Source organism: Protopterus annectens, chromosome 17.part0 (genome assembly GCF_019279795.1).
Source record: "Protopterus annectens isolate FY-2018-M chromosome 17.part0, PAN1.0, whole genome shotgun sequence".
In the NCBI taxonomy this organism is placed as follows: domain Eukaryota; kingdom Metazoa; phylum Chordata; order Ceratodontiformes; family Protopteridae; genus Protopterus; species Protopterus annectens.
The window spans coordinates 426,099,716-426,126,259 of NC_056751.1; the positions used below are offsets into that span (position 1 = coordinate 426,099,716).

The following is a 26,544-nucleotide window of genomic DNA, read 5'->3' on the forward strand; positions in this document are numbered from 1 at the left end:
GTACCACATTACAATCCCAACCCGCACTCCATAATCCTATATTGTCGAAAAGTTTAGAAATGTCCACTACATCGTTACATATACTATTTAAATGTCTTTTCAAAGTCTCTCTCTCTTTCAATTTCTGTTGTAAACTGAACATGAATTTTCTTAGTTCCACTGAAAAAACCTTAACTATATAAGCATTCCATGTAGCAGCACAGTCTTATTTTCAGATTGACTCGAAATCGTTTCCATTGCCTGACCATTTTCAAAAATTATATCTCAAAAAGTTTCTTTGCTTATACAAATGAAAGCTCTTATCTCTTTTGCAGAAGTTCCTAAAGGTGAAATAACATTATCCCATATCTTTCTATTTCTCTTTCTTCATTGGAAAAAATACTAACAGTATAAATTATTCTTTGTTTTGTAATGTTTTTTTCCTGATGTTCCTTTTTTTTTTTTTTTTTGCCTTTTCCCTTTTTTTCCTTAACTATATCAGCACAATCTCCTATTTTTTTTTAATATATATATCAAAAGTACCCCTTCATTTTTTATTTTGTCCATTATATTTCTCCATGCCACATCTTTGCCACTCTCAGGTTCACTTTCCTCACATAATTTCTGTAATAAAACATTCTGCAACCCTCTCAACTGGAGAGTTGTAATAACACATCCCTCAACATGCTGGTTCTCTTCCTGGAATAGCTGCTGCTGGAAAATCTCTTCTGAATCTGGAAAAAGGCTTGCCTGCCTTTCCTTTCTGCTGTTTCAGAAATATCCATTGAAGACTCTACTGTCTTCCTGCCATCATCTCCAACCACTGGAACTCCAGTTGAAGCCATGTATGACTTCTGTCTCAGTTCTCCGACCTCAGACACGGATATAGAAGGCTCAGCTACTGTCTCTTCTCTCCTCTTATCTCTCAATACATTTTTAAGCTGAATTGAAGGCTCAGCTGCCGCTTTCTGCTCCTAATTACCACTAAACAAGGACTCTGTTGCTGTAACTACCTGCTTCTACAAACTGCCACTGCTCCTGGAACAAAAGCAGGAAGCGTGCGAACCAAACATGTCAGCCCAGAAAATCCAAACGAGTAAGGGAAGTTCCCTGATGTCCTTAACAAATTTCTCCTGATAGTATATATACCACCTCTGGTCTTTCCTGAAAGGAGGATACTAGCCTAGTAGAACTAATTTGGGCAACAAAAGGATACATTTGCCTTCAGTGACAGCAGAAGGGAAAAACAAAAATGCTTCACCTTCCAGCCAGACAGTAACAAGTCCCCTTGCCTTCTCCTCTAAAGGGTCAGATCTTTTCACTGGTAGGGATACCCAGAGATTGCCTTTTTCCTGATGTGTAACTCCAACTAGAGTTTTGCTTGAATCCTCCGTAAACCCAAAGATCTTGAATTTGTTATGCAGTGGTGCACTGTGCTTTAAGTACTCCTGTGTGTAACCACTCTGCATTTTTTCTAACATCATTGGTTGTTTCTAGGTTAATCTTATTAAAGGGACCAATTACCACTATGCTATCTGACCTTCCTAAGCTAGGATATTTAAAGTTTCCAGCCACTACTGTGCAACAATTCAAGCATATGTATATAATCGTTTAAATGCAGCATGTAAGTAATCCAACTAGTCAGCAGTCCTTTTATCTATAGTAAAGTGTACAGAAATCTGCATATCTACAGATTACATACCTCCTGCATCTGTACATTTCAGACATTAACATATATACACTTGACATCACTAAAAATAAGACTACTCATCATGGGTGGCACCAATCTAGACTGTTCTGCTCCACTTAGACACTTCACAGATGAGCTACCTGTATACAGAAACCTTACTCTTAGTGACTCAAAGGACCATATTAAACCCCTCATCTATCAGGTCCTCAGTCTTTTGTTATTACTAATTTCTCTGAAAGAAATGACATTCTATTGTGGTTCTATAAAACTCATATTAACCGTAATCCAGTGCTCTGTATTTGGTCACTGAACAACCTCAGACCTTTACCTGTGTTATAGACAGAAGCATTTCTTACCACTCCAAAGTATGCTTGAGAGAAGTAGCTTATATATTCATCAAGCAATGCTGAATCTACCCTCACCATATCCCTGGTTACATTAATTCTGATTCAGAATAAGCTTTACTCCTTAAAACAAGATTCCTCAGAGCATAGTGTACCTCATCTCTCTGCACACCTTGTTCAGCTTATAAAAAGAAAGGACTTGGAGTAAAAAAAATAACCATGGAAAAACTGATGCACAGAATCAATGCAAAATTCTTAGAAAAACTACACTGATCAGCACTAATAATGCAAAAGCTGATTTCTGCAGAAGACAACAAGTAACACTTTTAGGCCAGTGTAAACTATTTTGGAACAACCTAAAAACCCTAGATAATGTCTTTAAACACACTTCCTATTACAAAAATGTAAACCCTAATACTTCTCAGGATCTAAGCAATATCCTATGTAGTCCCCCATAACCCCACTCTTCAGCCTTTGCAAATGCTGCTACCCTTAAACTTCTACAGCCATTACACATTTACCTTGGCTGTCCACCATTTTATTTTCAAGAGCATTACCAAAAGGAATATAATCGAGCATTTCAAACAATTCTGTTCACTTCAGAGGTTCTAATTACATTGTCCATACACTTATTCCAAAAATGGGCCAATAGTTTTTGTCCAGATCACTGGTTCATATCTATAACATATTACTGGCTACTAAGCAATTCACCAGTATGTTTAAGCATATTTTCATAGGTTTATAAGAAGAGGTTTAGATACCTGGACTTGTTATTTCTGATGCCATTTGACTTGCTGATATGCAGTAGGTCCATCAGTATTGGGTCAAGGGATGCCTTGTATGCCACACATAGGTCAACATTCATCAGTTTGTAGGATACTAAGTGTATTGACAGGGCTTTGATGCAGTCCATGTAGGACCTGTTGTTACTGTTGTTTAGGCCTTGTGTCCTTTTAGTGAGATATCGTTGTGGGCATTCCAATTATTGAATGTGTGTGGATAGATGCATGCTGGGGGGGCATTATACTCCGATTGGCATAATGAGAACAGAGTAAAGGGAGGCACTGACATCAGTATATCTAGTCTCAATCCCCTGGTTTATAAACTGCAAACTACAGAATGACTTTCTTACAACAGTGGACACAGTCAAAAGTTAGGTCATTGTCCATGTAAGTTCCCAAATCCAGAACAACTAGTCATTTCCTAGTGGTGTATTGCCAAGTAAAGTGGTGGTTCCCCAGGGTAGATGACTTTGCAAAGGATACAATAATGCATTTTTGGCATTTATATCAGTCCATGATTCTGGAAACAGTTATTTGTTTGAGACATGCTTTCATGCAAGATGGACAAGTCATTTGAGGAATCGCTGACTGCTCCTAACTTGCAGTCATCCAGCTAGAGCCCTTTGATGTTGACTTTTACTTCAGAGAAGTAAATGCTAAACAGGAGAAGTCCCAGCACCTTTCTTTTGGTGACCTTTTCAAAGAGGTCCACCAGGCATGACCTGCCTTTGATGAATCCAAACTGAGACAGGTCCAGTGTTTGGAGGTTCCTTGAATCTTTATTGATTATTTGCATTGGTAAGTCTTTCCATGGCTTTGCATATGAGACAGTCAGACTTGTGGATCTGTAATCATGTGAGTCTGTGGAAGATCTTCCATTATGCAAGGGAATGACTGTAGCTGGTTTCTGTTCACTTAGTTCAAAACCTGTATGGAGGTTGTAGTCGAGTAGTGTTGAGGGGGTGGATAAATCATGCTTCATGCTATTTAGGATGCATCCAAGAATATTGTCAGGACCTACCAATGCAGTGTTTTTAGTTTTTGGCAGCACTTCCATCATACCTCTTCCAACCATTCCTTCACCATAAACTGTTGAAGACTTTTGGCATATTGCAAACCTCGACCCCATTGCCAAAATCATGGAAAAATAATCTACAGTTAAAATGGAGAACATTGACATTTGTGCCATAACAGAGACCTGGTTCAAGGCAGCAGCAAAAGCACCCCTGCACTACCAGGCTGTAAAGCATTATACATTTTGGCCCAGGAACTTGGACCGAAGCTCCAAAGGTGGTGGTGTTTCCATATTCATAAATGATGCGCACACCTCCAGACTGGTAGCCCAACATAATGCATTTGAGATACTTCAGGTGCAGCTCACATTGGTTAAGACTGCGATTCAGATCGTAGCCTGCTATAGGTCCCCAACCATGTCCCTAGACCCATACTCCATGTTTCTAAGCATCTTGGAAAATATTATGGTCCAACCTAACACTGTCATACTGGGCGACTTCAACTACCCCTCCATTAACTGTGAAAACTACTCGTATACCAATGCACTTGCATAACATTTCCTGGAATTCATTAATTCCAGTGCCCTCGACCAGCTCTTTCTTACCCCCACTAGAGGTAGCAAACCGGTCATTAGTAACATAGGTGACCATTGCTCTACACCAACAGTCAACTCCTCCCTGGTTATATCCGACCACAAATGAATCACCTTGGAAATCCACCCCCCCCCGCAAAGGTAACCACCATGAAAAACTTCTCCAACGCTAACTTTGGGCTCCTAAAAACGGGTGGCTAACTCCACTGCACCCATGCAAATGGAGATAAGTTGCATGACCGCCGAATCATACACCAGTGCACTGTACGAACATGTACACAAATGCATGGAGCTCACCATACCCAAAAGAACCAGGATACTCTCCTCCAAAAAAAGGAAGCCAATCTAGAGGTCCCCTGACATAAACAAACTCTACAACAGGAGGAGGAAACTGATGTGGAATAAGGTGAAGTCCAAGACTGGAAAAAACTCCCTTATCAATCTCAACAAAAAGTTGAGATCCCTCATCAAATCCTCTAAAGCTAGCTATGAAAACAGAATTGCAGCAGATAGTAAAGACAACCACAAGGTCTTCTAGAGTTATGTAAAGAATCTCCACGGCAATACCCAGATTTGTTCTGAGCTACTGCACAATGGTACCTCCTATACCGAGCCAACAGATATTACCAATATACTGGCCCGACAGATTCAGTGCCACATTTACCCCTCTTGCCCGCCCTAAGGGACCAGTCACAATACCAGTAGATTGCCAGGCACTCAGTATTACTGCCGCACAGGTTAAAACAGCACTGTCCAAGGCCAAGAATACAGCTTTTATGGGACCTGACAATATCCCTGGCTGTGTTCTACATGAACTACAGAGTGAACTGGCACCTCACCTGTGTGCCCTGTTTAATCACAGCATCACCTCAAGCTTTGTCCCCACCAAAAGGTGCACTGCTACAGTCATCCCTCTCCACAAATGAGAGACTACAGACCCTGGGAACTATTGCCCCATTAGTCTGACAAGTCTGATATGCAGTTATGGAATACATTATCATGGAACTAATAAACAAGGATACAGGGAATCTCCAAACTCTGGATCTCACACAGTTTGGTTTTGTGAAGGGTAGATCATGCCCGCTCAACTTGGTAAACTTCCTTGAGTTAGTCACCAGAGCTGTGGATGAAGGCAAGGTGGTTCATATAGCCTACCTTGTTCTGGCCAAGGCCTTTGATACCATTCCCCACTCAGGCAACATAGAAAAACTCACTAAGCTAGGCATCAACCCCTATAATCTCTAGGTGGGTTGCAAACTGGCTCACAGGTAGAACTCAGTGTGAAAGTAGCTGGCTCCAAGTCAAACTGCCGACCATTCAAGAGTGGAGTCCCACAGGGTTCGGTCCTGGGTTCTCTCCTGTTTGGTATCTACTTCTCTGAAGTCCAGGCCAACACGAAGGGACTATCGCTGGCAAAATTCACAGATGATTGCAAGCTGGGAGCTATTAACTCCCCAAGTGATGTTGACATCCTACAGAAAGGCCTCACTGAGACCAGCGACTGGTGTCAGAACCATGGCTTTAAGCTCAATGCCAAAAAAATGTGTCATCATCGCCTTTGGGAAAAACCCAGTTCCCATGAATTACCACATCGATGGTAGTCCAATGAACACAGAAGGCGTTATAAGTGGATAGCAACCTCTCTTTTGGCCACCACATTGCCACTGTGGTCAGAAAGTCCTTCTATGTGGCACATCTCATTACTAAGGGTTTTGCATCCAGGAAGAAAGAGGTCATTGTCTCCCTGTACTCTTCCCTCATTAGGCCAGTCATTGAGTACAATGCCCCATTTGGCATGTAGCTCACTATACACCTGCAGCAACTGGAGAGGCCGCAAAAGTACCTCACAAAGAGGATCCTAACCCTTAAACTTTTGTCCTATATGGACAGACTAAAAAAACTCCAACTATTCTTTGTCTCATATCGCCTACTTAGAGGCGATCTCTGCTTGAACTACAAAGCCACGTCTAGCCCAGCTCTGTTAGAAATGCTACATCTGAAGAAATCCCAATCCCACCACACACTCCAGAGACCTCAACCTCCTTACAACACTCAACAGAATGTGCTGGAGGGACAGGTTCATAACCCAGAGACTGCCGATGCTATGGAATAGACTTCCCATACATGTCAAGCAGAGCACCTCACTGGCCCTCTTCAAGAGAAGTCTTGATAAGTAGATGGGAAGTAGAAAATTCACCCCAGGCATCACTCCGGTGACTTTACTCAACAGAGGCACTGGGAACTATGGTCGGGTGGCACAATGCCAGGGTAATCCTATGGGCTAGGTTTGTAAAGGCTCCAGGACCATTAGCCTAGTACACACCTATGAACCTATTAGATTTTAGGCTACTAAGTCCAATAAGGCATGCTTTCTGGCAGACAGTATATAGTCTGACCTAAATGTAGCATCAATGCTGCTTTCTTATTTCACACAAATACTGTTTGTCCTAATTGTGAAAAAGGCCTGCTCAGTGGAGCTATTTTTATTGGGTTTAAAAAAAACTTTTAATGTATAGATCGTGCCATCCTATCTATGAAGTTAAAGACCTGTGGGTTCTCTATAGAGGTATGATTGGTTTAGAAGCTACCCGTGCAATAGGATATTCAGTAGTAACTTACACAGCATTTGTACCAATTTACTCTGTACAAATAAGTGTGTCCCTCAAGGGTCAGTCCTTGGAATTGTTTTCTTTTTATAAGTAGCTCTCCTTGAGATCTTTCCAACCTGGGTTATAATCTTTACACTGATGATATCACAGCAGCACTTGCCACTTACCAAATTATACCAGAACTTCACGAGCCTCTGGAATTGGATTTGTGATGGTGGTTTCTCTCTTAATCTACTGAAAGACACCAACTCAAACTATCCCACTTGTTTGTATATACAATCAATCACTTAAAAATGTGGCGCTATAAAAATATTTAGTAGTACTTCTTGACAAAATCTTTTTTCCTTTCACATACAGTGCTTCAAGCACAGAAAGTCTTAGTGTAGCTTAAAACAGCCAGCAAGTTTTCTCTCCAGCTTATAAAAGAAGTTAGCCAAGTTATTGCATTTGGTGTCCTGCTTCCCAAATTTAAAATACTGTTTACCTATACTCACTCCCCAAACCTGTAAAAATAGGCACATAATTCAGAAGGTGGAATAAAGAATTCTTAAATGAATTCACCTTGGCCCATTTAATGAGCATCACTTCTGGTCTGTCTCTAAAAGTAATTGGCTCCCAGTTGAGGGAAGAGCTTGCTTTTTGTTCAGCTGTCTGTTGTATAAAGTAATCCTCTCAAGAATCTATTACCTTTCAAGAGCTGACATGAACCTATTGCACTTCAAAAGCTCAATGAGTTACAGGATACTGAAGACACTAATGTTTGTTTGTGTCTTTCGGCTTTTCCCGGTCAGGGGTCGCCACAGTGGAACTCCGGTCCGCTAATGATTGGTAGCGGCTTTTTAAGTACCGGGTTACCAGCCCTGACGCACAACCTTCAACGAAGGCATGCCCCATTCACGTATGCCTCCACACAGAAGACACTCTAGCTGAAAATTGAACGGGACAACGTCTTGCTATGAGGGAACAACGCTACCGCAGCACCACCACAAACCTCCCCCTAAAATACTGGCAAGAGAATTCAACCATAATAGTTGCTCAAGCTACGTGGAATATGATGCCACAGGGCAAGACGTCTGCTGATTACCCTAACTGATGCGTTTTCATAAATCTCTCAAAAGGCATATTGGACATTGCAGCAATGCCTCTGCTTTAATAATCATGGGTAGTACTTCCACTAATCAATTACTTCAGATAAAATTACATTACATTTAAATTCAAGTAAACATCTAGCTGCTGCATTCATCCTTCAGATACCTCACCCATCTTACTAGCACTTCCATCTCATCCTTCCATCCTTTCTTAACACCACTTGATACCTAACAAGTAAATCTTTCACATTTCTGCACTACTTTTCTAAAGCCTCCATCTTTACCCTTCTTCCTCATCTCTAGCTAATGCTTATACTGTAACTTGTGCAGTAAGCAGAAAGGTGTGATATTTGGAATCTACTAAGGGATTATATTCCTTCTATCCACATTTTGTCTTCTATCTCACTGTGTCTAAAGGTAGATTTTAAATACTCAGTCTAAAGGAGTGACTGTATATCAGACATGAGAAACCAGACCAGTGAGTCTAGTCTATTCTGAGTGTAAAGTTCAGGGAAGGAAAAAAAAATAATGAACAGGAAAATGGGAAATGGTGAAACGGTGATGCTGGTAAAAACTGGTATTTATTCAGGCACCCCCCCCCCCCTATTTAGTAAGAACCATAATTTGGTTATCTGGCAATTCGGATTTCTTTCCTCTTTCAACTGCTAGCATCTATTGGAAAGGCTTCCAGTTGTCTGGATGAGGAGTGAGTTGCTGTAAAGGCTTTTAGTTAACAAGTAATGAGAAGAGCCATTGTTGCTGAAGTATTCCTCAATGGGAAAACTAATGACCTCCGGCTGACATACTTTAAAAGGTTTGTAGTTTTAGTATGTACTTAGATGTTGTATCACTTTCAGTATGGTCAGAGATCACTATGCACAGATTTTCTGACTGTATTATTTTAGGTGCTGTTATTCTTATATATTTTTTTGTTTGTTTCCATTTCTAGAGTGTAACTGGTTTTGGAAGACAGATGATCGAGAAAACAAAGCAGCTGGTGGAGTCTAAGTACACATTAGCCAATGGATACAAGGCAGATGCCAAGGTGAGAAGGAATGGGAAATTAATGCTAAATTAAATGGTGGGAGCACAGTGTGTTCTGGTCTTTGCCTGCATTTTTCACCTCCTTCCAAAGACATGTAACTTTATTTTTTATCCCCCCCCCCCCCAATATCTTTATCTAAGTTTTATTTATTTGTTGTTGTTCTCTGCAGCACATTGCAAGTACTTCATCAGGAGTAATAATACTCATTGTGTTGAGAACTGACTTGTAAAGAAGCCCCCTCGCGATTAGTTGCCATGTTTTTATTACATTTTGGTACCATCAAAACATATATGCCAGTTTTGATTCTTTTTGCTTGACTGCTATGAGATTTGTTGCACATATCATCTGTGCACTCACCTAGTAAGGAATATCCTACCTCAAGCTTCCTAATCTATTTTATAGTACTTGTGCATTTCAGAACTCTATTCTGTGTATCATTGAAATGTTCCTGCTTTTGCTGCTTGTCATGTAAAAACCCACGTTTAGTCTGCCTCCCATCTAGTTAGGTTCCCCCCCCTGCCTCCCATTTATTTAAGCTTCTACTTGCCCTGACCATCAAGCCTCTTCCTTGTTCTGATTCTTTTGTTTCCCCCACTGGCTGGGGGGGTGCGTGTTGAGCTGTCATCCCTTCACAGTTTGAAATTTTTATTGTTTTGTCCCCTCACACACATGCAGTTTCTCCTCTATGTTTGGCATATGATGACATCAAAGTGGAACATGTCATTAGATGGTCTGCCTATGCATTCCCTGATAACACTGGCAGGCCTAGAGTCACTGGTCTCTATCAGGGGCTTGTAACCCCTAGCCAGAAATCTCTTCCTCAGGATAGGCAAGCCTTTAAAATGCCACCCCTGGTTGGCTTCTCAGGGACCATATCCACTCTGTCACCTTCAGGGTTCCTTCCTTCTGCAACAGTGGAAGCCCTCTGTTTCTTTAGTCATCAGATCATAAGATAGGACCAGAAAAGGAAGTAACTGTTTGGGGAAAGAACACAACACTACATCTTGTTGTAAATGCCATCACTTTGGTCGGACTACTAGGAAAATATGTTGAGATGTTTGTTGCCTTATCCTGACACTTGCTGCGTAGCTACAATGGAATGTTACCAGTGAAGGAGTGAGCAATATGGGTCTCATCACATGATTTAAAGCAGGAGGCTAGGCTGTGGCTTCTACTATTTTCAGTGTCCACTGCTGCTGTGGTGATCTGTTAATGTCCTCACTATTGAGGAGCTTCCTCTCTAAAGAGGGACTCAATCAATGAAGAAGACTTGTCACCACAATAAACAGAATATGCTGGAGGGATAGATTCCTGTCCCAGAGACTTCCCATACTCTGGAACAAACTACCTATCTATATCAAACAATGCTCCTCATTAGCAGTCTTCAAGAAAAGTCTTGATGATTGGATGGGAAAAAATTAACTCCAGGGATCACCTCTGGGGCTCTGCTCGGCAGGGGCATAGGAAAATAACTTTCTTGGGTGGCGAAAGCCAGGGTACCTTTTTGACTAGGCATATATAGGCCCTAGGGCCAGTAGCCTAGTACCTACCTATTAACCTATGAGAGACCACCCTAGCACTCTTTTGTGAGTGGAACTTGAGGGTTAGACACCAGGAGCACTACTTCCGAGTGTAAAGCTGGTCGGGTGACTCACTTAGGGCAGGTTGTCATGTCTGTGGCATATGTCCAAGATTTGAAATCATTCATGGGTTACACTTCCTTCTCTTCCACCAATCTGTTACACTTGTGTCTTAGACTTGCAGGATTCATTTGACACCTTCTAAGATATGACAAAGTTAATGAGAAAGTGCAGAGTCAGGGATAAGTTGTTGCTAACATAGTCCCTAATCCTGCTTCCTGTGAGTACATTCTACCAAGCTGGAGATCTTTCTGTCACCCCTGAGTATTACTCCCCCCAAACAGAAGTGATGGTCAATGAGGGACAGGCATTGGCCTCACCTTATACTTCATTTCTTCCTTTCAGAGTCCACATAAAGACAGCTTCAGTCATCAACAATCTTCCCCGATGATTTTGTATTTGGGAAACTTCAAACTCATTAGCTCATTTGTGTGCTTGGTGTATGGTCTCTTTTCCCTCTACCCTGAGCAGGTTCAGTCATTTCCAAGGAGAGAAGTAAAAGAGGAACTTTTGTTCACCTTACCCTTTGCACCATTATATGCAAAGGCTGTTTTTGCAGGTGAAAGCACGTTGACAAGAGTCCATGTACCTTTAAAAATTTGGATATTGTTTATAGGCTTTCAGCTGAGTGGTGAGGACATGTCATGCTTTCTGAGCTCCCTGTGGCAGTCATTTCTTCGGCCAATTGTTAGGGTTACAGACAGCATCATGTGACTATTCTTCCACCAAGCTTCGGATAGGCTTGGCAAAAGAATGTTCTCTACCAGCATATTAAGCATTGAGGCACTTGGTTGTCTCATTTCTTCTATTTTCAGTACTTCCTCGTGTCTCAGACATTGAATAAACATTCAGACCTTTCTGATGATGAGTTGAGAGCTTTTTGAAGAAAAAATGTTTTTGACCTACCCATTGGGCTTCAACATTACTATCCATATGTTTAGCTACAGTTGTCAGGGCAACAACCACTTGTGTGTCTGAACTGGCATAAATGGCTGAGAATCTACTCCTTCAAGAGTGAACTCTGCTTGGCTCCTTTTGATGACCTTTTCTGGAAGGAGGGGCCCTTTTTGTGAGTCCTGTCAAGAGACTTTGTGTAGTTTCATAAGAGGAGAATGACTTAGCAAAATGTTTATGTAGCATCTTCCCAGATCCTCCCTCATCTTTTACAGAATCTTCTTCTAATTGGGTAAGGCCTTCCTCAGAAATAAAGTAAGACCACCTACGTTTTGGCAATTTCACTTCCTCCACCCTTTCCTGCAAAGTGTCCACAGAATCAGTCTTCTTGTGTGAACCACTGCAGTAATGACAACCAGCCACAGCTGCTCTTGTGAAACTAGTTCTTCATGTTTTCTGCAGTCTGGAGAACCATCTCAAGTAGTGAGTTTTGGATGAGGTCAGAAAAGGCTACACCTTAGCATTGTGGAACTTATTGCCATTGCTGTGGTGAATTGTTAGTCTTAAAAGAATTATTGTTAGGGTCCTAGTTTTTCAACATCAAGGGCACTATCTAGTTTGCAGCTAATTTGGAGCAAAGATGTGGGTTTTACCTACAACGTTTTCAGGTTATAAATAATTTTTTTGAGGGGTATTTACAAATCTTTTTGTTTTTTCTGGGCATCTCACCATGCTTTAGGTGGTCCAGCTTCATTCCTTATCTTAGAAGAATTACCTGGTATCCTTGAGCATAGTTGGTGCTACTAGCACTTCAAGGTTTGGAAAACCTCACAGGAGATTCTTGCAATTTTCTCTGAGTTATTGCAGCTTGCAGTACAGAGAGCTGTTTTTATTTGGCCTATGCCCTATTATCTTTATAAGTGTTTTGAGAGTAATAAGAAAGGCCTTGCAATAGTCTCCTGGTTATTCTCAGCAGCTGACAAGTGGTGGCCCCATTTGAGCAGATTGTTAAATTTTATGATTTGCTGAGATTGCATTCCTTTGGGATGACTATGCATTGTGAGTTGTTGCAGAGTCGTCATTCCCTCAGACACAATTTCTTATATTAAATCCTTGCCTCTGGTAGTCACATCCTTCCAATCTGCAGATATATTTGCCAGTTTGGTCAAACAGCTCTTTACCACATTATAGTAACTGATTCCCCCTTGTTATGTTGGGGAGTCATTTAAGAAGAGCATCTGTGAGAGGCTGCTTTACATCAGTCTTTTGGAACTGAGGGCAAGTGTATTGGTCATGTTTGCTGGTTGAAATTTTTGATAATTAAACAGTGATTTGTTACCTAAAATGAGTAGTGGTGTGCATGATTTTAGCCTTAGTACTAGAAGGCCATGAGGGTCTTGAAATGCACTTTTGACCTGGGAATCTTCCTGACCCAGAGACTCCCCATAATCTGGAATAGACTGCCCATACATGTCAAGCATTGCACCTCCTTGGCCGTCTTCAAAAGGAACCTTGATGATTGGATGGGAGATGGAAAATTCACTCCGGGAATCACGTCAGTCGCCCTGCTAGAAAGGGGTTCAGGTAGGTAAATATTGTGGGAAGAAATATCCAGGGAATTGTTTTGGATAGGCTTGTGTTTGCCCTAAGGCCGATAGCCTAGTACCAACCTATAACCCTATGAAGTGGTTTACATTCCAGAGAGGTTAGACACCATTACAGGCAATTGTTAATAAACAGTTTGAGTCTGCTATCTTTCCATAAAAAATCTGCCTATGGGGAAGACCTTTGTGAGAGAGAAGCTCTGCAGATTTATCTGTTCTGACCCAAGTGCAAGTAAGGTTCTTCCCAAGTTTTTCTCAAAAGACCAAGTGTTATGCAGCTGATGCAGTCTTCATTGAGTGAAGAGGAATATTCTTGTGACTTTTCAACATTCTTATTTACAGCGGATGTCCTTGCAAAGTTTAGGTGAGCAAGGTCATATATCAGCCTAGCAGCCCTTGCTGACCCAGAATTCTGTCTATACCTGAAAAGTTTTTTCACCCTGTCCTGAATGTTTGGCCAGCTGACAAGACTCCTGTGATCATCACAGGACTTAACTACATGAATTCTGCTTATGCCTTGTCTTCCTTTGGATTTATCCAAATGATCAAAGTCTGCCATGAAACTTTCCTTTAGATGTGCCCATGCTACAGCATAGAAATTGTACACTGTTCGAGCTGAAAAGTAACCACTTGTGATGATAAAGCAGATTCAAAGAAAGACAGCTTGATTTAGGTCTCATTTATTTATTGGTCAGGGTGTGTCTCTATGCCATCTTAGAGCATGACCATAGATTGTTTACATTATACATGTACAATGGCAGAAAAAGATAGATCTGAAGTAGTTAACTTCATTTGATCAGCAACCTGTGGGTATCGGATCCATCCTCGGATCCGAGCCAGCAGCTTTCCAAGCTAAAAGATCCAAGCTCTCAGCTCCTCCCCTTACCCATAATGCCCTGCTACCTCCCTCCAGTCCTCAGATCTCATTTGCCGCGGCTTCTGACAGCTTTAAGCGATGAGCTCTTGGCGTTTGGTGAGAGTTTCAAAACTTTTAAAAACCTTTTAAAACTATTTACTAAGAATTTTTGTGCGTTGTGTAAGTGTAGTAGGCCCTTAGTTTTCTGTCTTTATATTTTTCTTGGGTTTTTTGTGGTAAACCTACTGTTTAAATTTAATTTCTTCCCTCCCCTTTACTGTGTGTGTGTGGTCTTGTGATGGCTGAAGGGCCTAAGGCCATTTTTTCAAAATGCACTGTGTGGCCATAAGCTGTCCCCAGCAGATGGCCACACTCAGTACGTTCTCTGCCTAGGGGTAGCCCACTTGTCTTCTGGCTGCCAAGTGTGTGCGGCCTTCAACCCCGGGCTGTTAGGGATAGGAGGAATAAGTTAATCCTGGCGGGGCTTTTGCCTGCGGATTCTTCTTCCTCCTCTCCCTCTAAGGCACCAGCCGCGGCTGTCCTGCCTTCAGTTCCTCCTCCCCTGACTGGGACTCAACCTCCCTCTGTGTCTCAGGGAGAGGGGGACTCTTTTACAAGAGAGAAGAGGCACAGGGACAAAGAGCGGCATAAAAGCCATAAGAGGCGGGCAGAGTCTCATTCCTCTGCTCCGCCAGCTAAGGTAGTTAGCCCTCCCAGGGGGGTCTCCGGATCTTCACCTTCTTGGCTCCGTTCTCCCCGCTTTTCTCTGGAGCCGGTGGAGGAGTACCGGTCTCCCTCTAGGTCATCGAGGCGGCCTTCCCGGCCCGCTTCGACCTCTTCGAGGTCCACCAGAAGCATGTCTGACGCTGATTTGGACCGGATGATGCGTCGATTCTTGCAGGCCCAAATGCAGATGGGGGTGCTCCTGCGTCCCCCCCCCTCCGGGGGGGGGGAGCTCGGCCCCTTTCTTTGCCCCAATTGCTCCTTCTCCAATTCGCTATCGGGTTTTGGAGTCTTTGGATCCGAGCCGTCTCGGACCCGGGGAGTTGTCGGCGCCAACAGTGGTGGCTACTTCGCGGACTGTACCCTCAAGCGTGTCGGATCAGAGCTCTCGGGGCCGAGAGCCGAGCTTCGGATCTGCAGGGGTGAGTGTGTCTTCGGCTCTGTTTCGGTCGGAGCACACTCCCCTTTCGGGTCCGATCGCATTGGCTCCGACACCGGTCCTTGCTTCAGAACCGAGGGGGCTGCTCTCGGAGCCAGGGGAGAGTGATTCACCCTTGGCTTTTGACGTAGTGGACAGGGTTCTGTCGAGGAGTTCCAGGTCCCTGGTCCAGGCTACGGATCCACCCGTCACTCCCGCGCATTTGGGCCTATCTTCCATCGTCCGGCCCCAGGGACAGCCTGCGTCTGTGCTCCAAGTTGGTTCCTGTAGGGGAACAGGACCCCGTTGGTGAGCCCTCCTTGGACAGTCCTGCCGAGGAGGTTCCTCACAAACGAAAGTGCAAAAGGAGGCACTTGGACTCTCCTGAGTCCCTCATGGAGGACACGGACTTAGGGGAAGGTTCCCCAAGGTCACCCCATGAAGACGTCTCCTTTAGAGACATTATGGAAATGCTACATATCAGAGGAGGGTGGTTTGCCCAAAAACCTTCCTCCGATGAGTCTGTGTTTCTGGAGGTGTTTGACGCAGGCCCGTCTACCTCTTGGGTGTGTTCCCCGGCTGATCCCCTGGTAGACTTGATTACTACCAGGGCTTGGAAGGAGCCGGACACCGTGGAGCCAATCCCTAGAAGACTAGACAAAATACTCAGTCCCCCTCCTGACAGACAGGCGTGGAATAAAGGTTCCCCAGTAGATGCCATGGTGGTGGCAGCCGCCACTAAGAAGGAACTAGCACAGGAAACTTCCTTGGTCCATCCTCCTGATAAGGAATCTCGGACGATGGACCGTATTGGAAAGCGGATGTTTGCTTCAGCTACCTTTTCTATAAGGGCGCTGAATTACCTGGCACACGTCATCAGGCTGCAGCTGGACTTGATAAAAGAATACGCTGGAGCTCCCCCAGAGTCCATGGCGGCCAAGGACAAACAGACCTTCTCGGCTCACATGGCCACTCTAAAGTCAATTTCTAACACTTCCATGCAGCTCCTCTCCCATGCCAAGGAGGTAGCGGCTAGAGCCAGCGGAGCACGGGTTGCCTTGTGGTGCCACGCCTGGCTTCGCCTTTGCGACTTTGTGGAACCCTTCAAGGCATCCTTCGCGAATGCTCCCTTTGATGGTTCTACACTGTTCGGCAGAACCATCTGCGACACACTGCTCCAGAGCGAGAAAGATGGGAAGATGCGGTCTGCCGTCGGGATCAGCTTCTCTAATCCTCAAAGGTCCTTCTCAAGGAACCAGAGAGGACAGAAGAAGATGTGGTTCCAGAAGTCCGGTCCCGCTCCGGACCCTTCGTCCTTCAGAGGCAGAGGAGGACAAGGTGGATGCCAGCCCAGAGTCAGAGGGGGGCCGAAGAATTTCTGGCCCATAGAACCTTTCTCAGACCGGCCCGCACAGCAGCCCTGAGGGCTTGCCCGGCTGTCCCTCTCTGGAGGCAGTCTGGGGACGTTTTTCGGAGCACCTACAAAGTTGGGAGTCCATTACTACATATCGTTGGGTGCTCGGAATAATATCCAGAGGTTACACTATTCCCTTTCTGTATCTTCCCCTCTAATGAAGCACCTTCCCGATGTCCCACCCGTACAAAGGGAGGCAGCGGCTTCAGAAATATCGAAGTTGCTAGAAAAAAGGACCATCCAGCACGTCCCCCCAGAGCAATCCGGATTGGGCAATTACTCCAGGTTCTTTTTGGTGCCAAAAAGACTGGGGACTTGAGGCCAATTCTTGACCTTTCATCTCTAAACCTGTTCATTGCCAAAGAGAAATTCCGGATGGTCACTCTGCAATCTATTCTCCCTGTCATACAGGAGAATGACTAGATGTGCTCCATAGACCTCAAGGATGCGTACTACCACATTCTCATGGACAAGACTGTCCAGGAGGTTTCTCCGCTTTCGGCTAGGAGCCAGTCACTTTCACTTCAGCGTTCTCCCGTTCGGCCTCACCACAGCCCCCAGGGTGTTCACCAAGGTCATGGCAGTTGTAGCAGCCCACCTGAGACTTCAGGGAATTCAGGTCTTTCCGTACCTGGACGATTGGCTCCTCACCGCCCCCACCAGGCATTTGCTTTGCTCCGCCAGGGATTACTCCCTAGCCTTGGCCCAGCATCTAGGCATTACTATAAATTTTCAGAAGTCGTCTCTTTATCCTGTGCAAGTTCTGGATTTTATAGGGGCTAGGATAAATACGCGCCAGGCCAAAGCCTTTCTAACAGCGGACAGGTTGCACAACTTGTCACTACACATAATGGTGCTCCTACAGTCTCCAGCCCCACCTGCAGAATTGGTCCTGAGAACCCTGGGCTCCATGGCGGCAGCCATCAGTCTGTCACCTCTAGCACGATTGCACATGAGAGTCCTACAATGGACTCTTCAGGTTCAATGGTCCTTCCTACTTCACCTATTGGAGTCTCCAGTTCCCCTGAGCAGGGTTGAAGGAAATCCCTTCCTTCTTTGGTGGCTCCATTCCCGAGAGCTGCGGGAAGGGAGACCATTTGTGATGCCTCAACCCCAAGCTCCGCTGACCACGGATGCTTCTCACCTTAGGTGGGGGGGCATTCTATGGGCAGAACCGTCCAAGGCGTGTGGACTCCCTTAGAGACCGTTCTGCATATCAGTGTCCTAGAGATGAGGGCGGTGCTTCTAGCGTTGCAAGCCCTTCAAGACCTTCTTCCTCTGGGGACTATTGCAATTCAGACAGACAAACATGACTGTAGTCTGGTACATGAACAAACAGGGAGGAACCAGATCTTACCCTCTTTGTCGAGAGGCTATGAGAGTTTGGGACTGGGCGATTTCCACCAACCACTTTCTGGTAGCAACGCATATTCCGGGTCGGGCCAACATTCTAGCAGACAAGATGAGTCGCTCGATCCTCACACCTTATGTGAGTGGTCTCTAAACCCATCGGTAGCGAATCAGATCTTCCTCAGATGGGGTCAATCTTGCTGCGATCTTTTTGCTTCTCCTTCAAACACAAGATGCAGCGAGTTTTTCACTCTGATTCCCCCAACAGGGGAGAGCCCCAGAGACGCTCTGGTTCATGCTTGGCCCCCCGGTCTCCTTTATGCTTATCCTCCTCTTCCGCTAATGACAAAATTTCTGCAGAAAGTTCATCGGTTGGGGAGCAAGATAATCCGCATAGCCCCATTCTGGCCTCGCCAGATCTGGTTCCCTTACCTGCGGTCTCGCAGCGTAGTTCCTCCTTGGATCTTAGATCCCATTCCGGATCTGATCTCTTATCCTGCGGGATTACAGCCCCCAAACCTGGGTGACCTCAAGCTCACGGCTTGGTTGATCCATTTCCACTAATAGCAAGGACTCCCGGTATCTCGTCTCCTGTAAAATCTATTCTGGTAGCGGGGCATAAACCTTCTACCAGAAAGATCTACAGAAGTAAATGGAAGCGTTTTTCTATCTGGGCCAAAAATAAAGATTTAGATGCTTTTACTGCTCCCATTCCAATGGTTCTTGAATTCTTGTCCCGTATCTTTTACCAAGGAGCTAATGCTTCTACAGTCAAAGTCCAAATGGCAGCTATTTCCCATTTCCACATAGGGGATAACCTTGGTCCCTTAGCGTCCGCTAAGATATGCAAAACATTTTTGAAAGGCACTTTTCTGTTGAAACCTCCGGTCAAGAATGCGGTTCCACCCTGGGGCTTAACCTTGGTTCTTCAGGTATTGACTGGCCCACCCTTTGAACTGACTGCTTTGGTTGAGTTAAAATTTTTATCTTTGAAAATGGCCTTCCTGATTGCTATTACTTCAGCCAGGAGAGTATCTGAGCTTCAAGCCCTTTGTATGAAACCCCCCGTATCTGGTCTTCCATAAGGACAGAGTGTCTCTCAGGACTATAACCCTTCTTTATTGCCTAAGGTGGCCTCTGAATCCAATATCAACCAATCCATTAATTTGCCTGTGTTCTTCCCCAACTTTCAGAACAAAGGGGAATACAGATTGCACTTATTGGATGTGCACAGACAATTGCGTTTTTACTTGCACAGGACAGTCACTACTAGGAAATCTGATCAACTTTTTGTGTCTTTCGCTAAACCATCTTTAGGAAAGCCTACTACGAAAGTTACCTTGGCCAGATTGATATCCCAATGCATCGTGCACACTTATTTAGCCTCCGGCCAGCCTGAACCCTTAGGGGTCCATGCCCATTCTACCCGGTCTATGGCTACTTCTGCAGCATTCTGGTCGAGAGTTCCTCTAGACGACATCTGCTCAGCAGATACTTGGTCCTCTTCTCATGCCTTCATTTCTCATTATTAGTTGGATCTGATATCCAGGAGTAGGGCATCATTTGGCTCCGCAGTGCTCCAGAATATCCTTCCTTGAGGTCCGCCCAAGGTTTTAGGTAGCTGGGGACTCTGTCCCACAGGTTGCTGATCAAATGAAGTTAACTACTTCAGATAAAAAATTTATGTACTCACCATAACGTTCCATCTGAGTAGGTAACTTCATTTGTCTGCAACTGACCCCCCCTCCTTCCCCCTAACCTGTTTCATGGTTATTTCTGTGACGTAAGGTTTCACCTTGTCATGCATTAGGTTAGTGTTCCTCTTTCGAGGGTCTTAGTGTGTTTTGTTTTAGGCAAACTCGATCTGAGGACTGGAGGGAGATAGGGCATTATGGGTAAGGGGGAGGAGCTGAGAGCTCTTGTGACTTTTCAACATTCTTATTTACAGTGGATGTCCTTGCAAAGTTTAGGTGAGAAAGGTCATATATCAGCCTAGCAGCCCTTGCTGACCCAGAATTCTGTCTATACCTGAAAAGTTTTTTCACCCTGTCCTGAATGTTTGACAATGTCTGACAAGACTCCCGTGATCATCACAGGACTTAACTACATTAATTCTGCTTATCATGTCTTGTCTTCCTTTGGATTTATCCAAGTTATCAAAGTCTGCCATGAAACTTTCCTTTAGATGTGCCCATGCTGCAGCATAGAAATTGTACACTGTTCGAGCTGAAAAGTAACCACTTCTGATGATAAAGCAGATCCAAAGAAAGACAGCATTAGGCCCATGTTTGATTTAGGCCTCATTTATTCATTGGTCAGAGTGCGTCTCTATGCCATCTTAGAGCATGACCATAGATTGTTTACATTATACATGTACAATGGCAGAAAAAGATAGATATGTTCATCCGGTCTGCTGCTTTGATGCAGCCCCTTGTACTGTACACCATCTTCTGCTTTTTTCTGAAAGCTTCACTGTACCTCCAGCCTTCAAATACCTTGGGAGCTTGTTTTGTTGACTTTTGATAGGACTTTTTTTTTTTGATAGGTTAGTACTACGCTAACTGCCCTTGCGAACCATTTTAAGCTTAGCCAATTATCCCTTGTGAGACTCAAACCCTGCACCTTGTGTTTGTAAGGTAAACACCTTAACCATTAGGCCACCCTTTTCGTATAAACAATTATTTAATTTGTATAGATTCATAGGTTCATAGATTAGTACTAAGCTAAATGCCCTTGCGAGCCATTTTTTAAGCCTAGCCAATTATCTCTTGTGAGATTCAAACCCTGCACCTTGTGTTTGTAAGGCAAACACCTTAACCATTAGGCCACCCTCCCATTGTTCATTAACTATCCCCTTTTAAAAGTTTAACACACTGATAAAATTGAAAATAGTGGCTTCACTGTAGTAGTTATGCTTTCTTTTAATTTTTACATGTTTGTTGCCTGGTAAGCTCACTGGATAAATGATGCCTTTTCAGGGGTGACCTGGGAGCACCTTCAGGTTAAGTGACTCACTCAGATTCACGCAGTAGGCAAATGGTTATGGAAGGAATAACTCCTTTCTGTGCCCAGAATACAGAGTTTTATCCTCTCTTTATGCTTTGCTTTCAGGGTTGACTCACTCACATTTGCTATTTGTGATTTTTCATAATGATGCTCTTCGTGTTTCATGTTGCAGTCCTAACTTGTGGGATTTCCTGTTGTGGAAGCAGTTGGCCAGACCCGACTACCAGAGTAAAATCTCCCTCCTCCTAAGGCTGGTGGATGTCCTTCCCTGATGTCAGTTTGCTCAATCATACTCGTCCAAATGGAAAAGCTTTGCCATTTAGTGTCAGCAGCAAAACCTCAACTCTAACTCGGCCAATTTATTTTATTTTATTTTATTTTTTTACATTTGTTTTCTGGGAAAGTCTGACTGCCACAAGTCTTTTCAGCGGAGGCCCGGGGAGGCAAGTTCCACGAAATGAAAAATGAAGAACATTTGCATATATAAGAAAAATAGCAATACGCATACAATTACAGAGCAATACTAAAGTGTAAATATTTTACATATATAAGATAAGTAGCAAAATGCACACAGTTACAGAACATTACTAAAGTAAGAGATCTAAGTATCTACAGCATATGTATACAGTACACACAGTTCCATACAGTAATTACAGTTAACTTATATAAGAGTTACAGATCACTAGATGAGTGAGGTATATACATAATTTGTAAGTTGAGGGAGTTTACATTCAGTACTGGTAACATAGGAAACAGAGCAGGTAGAATATTTCGTGTGGATATTGAGTGAGAGCTGATTTTCATCTAGGGGTATGCATTAGCATAGCCAAGATTTAAATAGGTGTGCTTTAAGTATCATTTTAAAGTGGAATAGGTTAGTAGCAGTAGTTAAGTCGAGAGAATCTGTTCCAGTTTTTGGCTATATAGTTAGAGTAGATGGATTCAGCTGCAGCATTGTTGACTTTAACTGCTGTTTTATTTCCCGAGCATAGATTGCAGTTACTGGAGTAAGGGCTCAGGAGATTTTGGAGGGAAGGAGTCTTCTCTGGGTGGTTTCGAATTTTATGGGCAGTGATGAGTTGGTTGTAGAGTAGAAGCTGGGGTAGTTCTAACCAGTTAAGTTTCTTTAGTGCTATGCATTGGTGTGACCTAAATGGAGAGTCTGTGGCAAACTTGGCAATTTTGTTATAACACATTTCTAGTTTAGCTAAGTCTTATTTCTTTAGGTTGGTGAGACTTAGTGAGGCATACAGAAAAGATGAAATGAGATGTGTTTGATCAATAGTTGCTTTTGTATTTTTAGTGAGAGAGTTTTTCTGTATATGGTACCCAGCTTTTTGTGCACTTTGTTTGTGAAATATGAATATCAAATCTTAAGTTGCTATCGATCACTACTCCCAGTAACTTAGTGTGTGTTACAGGTGAGATGATGTTGGTGGTCTAGGATAGAATATTGAAAGTAGGGAGTGGCAAAGTGTGTCTTGTGGGATGAAAAATCATGAGTTTAATTTTGTTAGAGTTTATAGTTAGTTGAGAGTTAGCCATGTCTCCACCTTTGAAAAAGAGTCTTGTGTTATTAGTTGTAGTTGTAAAGATGACGCTGCACATATTAATGTAGAATCATCAGCGTACTGAATGACCGAAGCATGCTGTATTGTGGTGTGAATTTGTTAGTAAATAGTGAAAATTATAAGGAACCTAGGATTGATCCTTGAAGTACTCCTGTGGTAACAGGGAGAAGAGAAGAGAGGTTTTGTTGCCATTGCACGGCTTGCTGTTGGTTGGTTAGGTAGTCTTGGAACCATGCAGTAGTAGCTGGACTGAGATTCAGATCAGTTAGTACATTTATCAGTTTATTGTGTGAGAAATGAAAACGAACAACGCAGATTAATTCATTATCAGTGATCAGCAGGGATTAATTCATTATCAGTGATCAGCAGTATGGTTTCATGCCAGGAAAGAGCACTACAGATGCAATGTTTGCTCTGATAGTGTTGATGGAAAACTACAGGGAAGGTCAGAAGGAGTTGCATTGTGTCTTTGTGGACTTGGAGAAAGCATATGACAGGGTGCCTAGAGAGGAGTTGTGGTATTGTATGAGGAAGTCGGGAGTGGCAGAGAAGTATGTAAGAGTGGTACAGGATATGTACAAGGGTAGGGTGACAGCGGTGAGATCTGCAGTGGGAGTGACAGATGCATTTAAGGTGGAGGTGGGATTACATCAATGAATCAGCTCTGAGCCCATTCTTATTTGCAGTGGTGATGAACAGGTTGACAGACGAAATCAGACAGGAGTCCCCGTGGACTATGATGTTTGCAGATGACATTGTGATATGTAGTGAGAATAGGGAATAGGTTGAGGAGACCCTGGCGTGGTGGAGATATGCTCTAGAGAGGAGAGGAATGAAGGTCAGCAGGACGCAGACAGAATATATATGTGTGTGTGAATGAGAGGGAGGATAGAGGCAGGGAGTAGAGCTGGCGAAGGTGGATGAGTTTAAATACTTCGGATCAACAGTTCTGAGTAATGACGAGTGTGGAAGAGAGGTGAAGAAGAGAGTACAGGCCAGGGTGGAGAGGAGTGTCAGGAGTGATTTGTGACAGATGAGTACCAGTGCAAGAGCGTAGTGAGACCAGCTATGTTATATGGGTTGGAGACGGTGACACTGACAAAAAGGCAGGAGTCATTGCTGGATGTGGCAAAGTTAAAGATGTTAAGATTTGCACTGGGTGTGACGAGGGTAGACAGGATTAGGAATAAGTATATTAGAGGGTCAGCCCAGGTTGGACGGTTTGGAGACAAAGCCAGGTGAGATTGCGTTGGTTTGGACATGTGTTGAGGAGGGATGCCGGGTATATTGGGAAAAGGATGCAAAGGATGAAGCTGCCAGGTAAGAGGAAAAGAGGAAGGCCTAAGATAAGGTTTATGGATGCGGTGAGAGAAGACATGCAGGTGGTTGGTGTGACAGAGCAAGATGCAGGGGACAGGAAGAAATGGAAACAGATGATCTGCTGTGGCGACCCCTAATGGGAACAGCCAAAAGAAAAAGATCAGTGTATTGTGTGAGACCATATCAAAGGCTTTTGAAAGGTCAAGCAGTATTGAGGAAATACATTTTCCATTGTTCCTATGAACATTAACAGTATTAGTGAAGGACATTATTGCAGTGGTAGTGCTGTGGCAGGAGCAGAATCCATGCTGAGTGTTTGATAGTAGTTTGTCAGTTAGCAGATAGTACATAATTTGTAAATGTGTACATCTCTCTAGAATTTTAGACAGGGGAAAAAGTATGGCTGTTGGCCGATAATTTGACAATTCTGTTGATGGGATAATATGGGAAGTTTTCCATATAGCAGGAATTTGGTGCTCGGAGATGAATCTGTTAAATATGGATGCAGGGTAGGCGATTGCGTCTGCAGCAACTCTAAGATGATCTGCGGGTAGTTTGTCAACTGCTAGGTAGTAGGTGTAAGTTTTGTGAGCAGTTTTTTTTATCATATCTGAGACAGGTTGAAGGGGAAAAGTGTTGTTGTCATTAAATATAGGAAGGTCTGGAGGGAGAGTAGTGCTACAGTTATATGAAAGAGCTAACATTTTTTAAAAAAGTATTTATTGGACTGGTGGGTGTCTATGTTAGTATTGGAGGTAGTGGTTGGGGGTGTGTGCTAGCATTGCCTGGTGGGAGAATCTTATTGATTGCTGACCAAAACTTTTGTGGTGCATAATTTCGATGTTATGATAGTACTTCGGCATTTCTAGTTTAACCTTTTTCCCCTATTTCTGAGCTCACAGGAAGTCTGTGTGTCAGCTTCATTTCTGATATTATGGTATTGTGCCCAGGCTTTACCTCTTGATATTAGTAGTGCCCTGGTTTCTTTTCTTAGCCATGGGGCATAGTTGGATTTAATTCTTCTAGTTCTGAACGGTGCATGGATGTTCAAGATATCTGTGAAGGTAGAGTTAAAATATTTCACAGCCTTATCTAGGGGTAGGTGTGTGAGTAGAGACCAGTTACAGAGTTTGAGGATGGAGGTGAAATTCTCAGGGTTCATTTTTTTCTTGTTCCATTATTAGTTGGTAGGAAGGCAGTTTAGTTGGGTTGATTCGATGTCTGAGTAGAAAGGTTGGGAGATGGTCACTGAGGCTATCTGGGAGGCAACCAGAGTGAAAGGAGAGTGAAGGTCTATTTGATAGGATCCAGTCGAGGATGGAGTGTCTGTCAGATGACTTATCAATTCTGGTTGGTATTTGAATAATTTGGGAGAAACCATGAAGGTTAATGTGATTAGTGGGGTTTTCAGAGTTGCAGCTTGACCAGTCTATATTAAAATTGCCAATGATTAGTGTTTCCTGTGTCAGGATTTTTTTAGTCCCAATGTAATATGTTTTCCATAGTGGGGAGATTGTTTCAAGGTAGTATATAGGTTCCAGTTATATTTATATACTTATTACAATTTATTTTTAGTTTTGTATAAATCATTTCGGAATTGTCAAAGGTGGGGGCATTGTGATTTATGGTTTCTAAACTAAGGCTGTTTTTAAATAGTATGGCTATACCTCTTCCTGTTTTACCCTTTCTGATTGCCTTAAGAATGTTATGTCCAGGTGCAAGAATTTCATCATCCTTAGTTTCTGGCTTTAGCCAGGTCTCCATTATTACAACAATGTGTGTTATATAGAGAGAAAGAGAGTGGCATGTAGGTCTTGGATTTTATTTGAAATGCTTCTAATATTTGTTTATTTGTAAGAGGTCAGTTTGTATTCTGGGATGGTTTATTAAGTTAAATGAGTGACTGAGTGGTAGTTGGTGGTGTATATTGGTTAGTGTATTATTTTGTCCAGGGTTTGGGTGGATGGTCTCCAGTGAGGTTTAGTTTAGCTGCTATATTGATTATGTATTTTAGCATTTTAATTAAGTACCTATGATATTTCATGGTGATTTGGGGAGTATGATGTTGAGATGGTAGGGTGTATGAGGTTTGTTATATGGAGGTGGTGTTGAAGATAGAGGGTGATATGCTGATGTTATTCAGTTTGTTATTTTGTTAGTAAGGGATTGGGGCAGGAAGGGTGTGAATTGTCTTTTAGTGTGATGTGGTAGGAGGTTAAATGAGCTGCTACTGACGGATAATAGGGAATACAGTGTGTAATGGTAGCATACTCGTGTTACAAGGAACAAGCAGAAAAGGAATTATGATAGCTAAATGTTAGTATGTGACTTTTATAGATACTCTATGTAATTGTTAGCTTATCTCAGTAGAGGGATTAAAGGGTTGTTAATTTACTCATTGGGTAGCCTTTTTATTAGTAACCCTCTTTGATTGGTTATTGGGTCTATGTGGGTGTGGTAGTTTAAGATAGGTTTATGCACTGGGAGTTGGTGGGAATGGAGGTAGAGTAGAGGAGCGGTGTGAGTCTGAGCGGAGCAGGCTGAACTGTGTAGGGAAATAAACTACAGGGGAAAAAAAACAAAACACTTAGAAAAACCTTTTTGC

The 26,544-nt window shown here is 43.2% G+C and overlaps 1 protein-coding gene across 1 annotated transcript in view; it reads left to right on the plus strand.

Moving 5' to 3' along the window:
• POLD1 (DNA polymerase delta 1, catalytic subunit) overlaps positions 1–26,544 on the plus strand; it is a gene marked incomplete in the record, with an annotated part of 1,583,142 nt that overhangs the window by 762,304 nt on the left and 794,294 nt on the right. Inside the window, 1 exon segment of the mRNA XM_044059378.1 lies at positions 9,048–9,143. Within this exon segment, the coding sequence (XP_043915313.1) occupies positions 9,048–9,143 (96 nt within the window).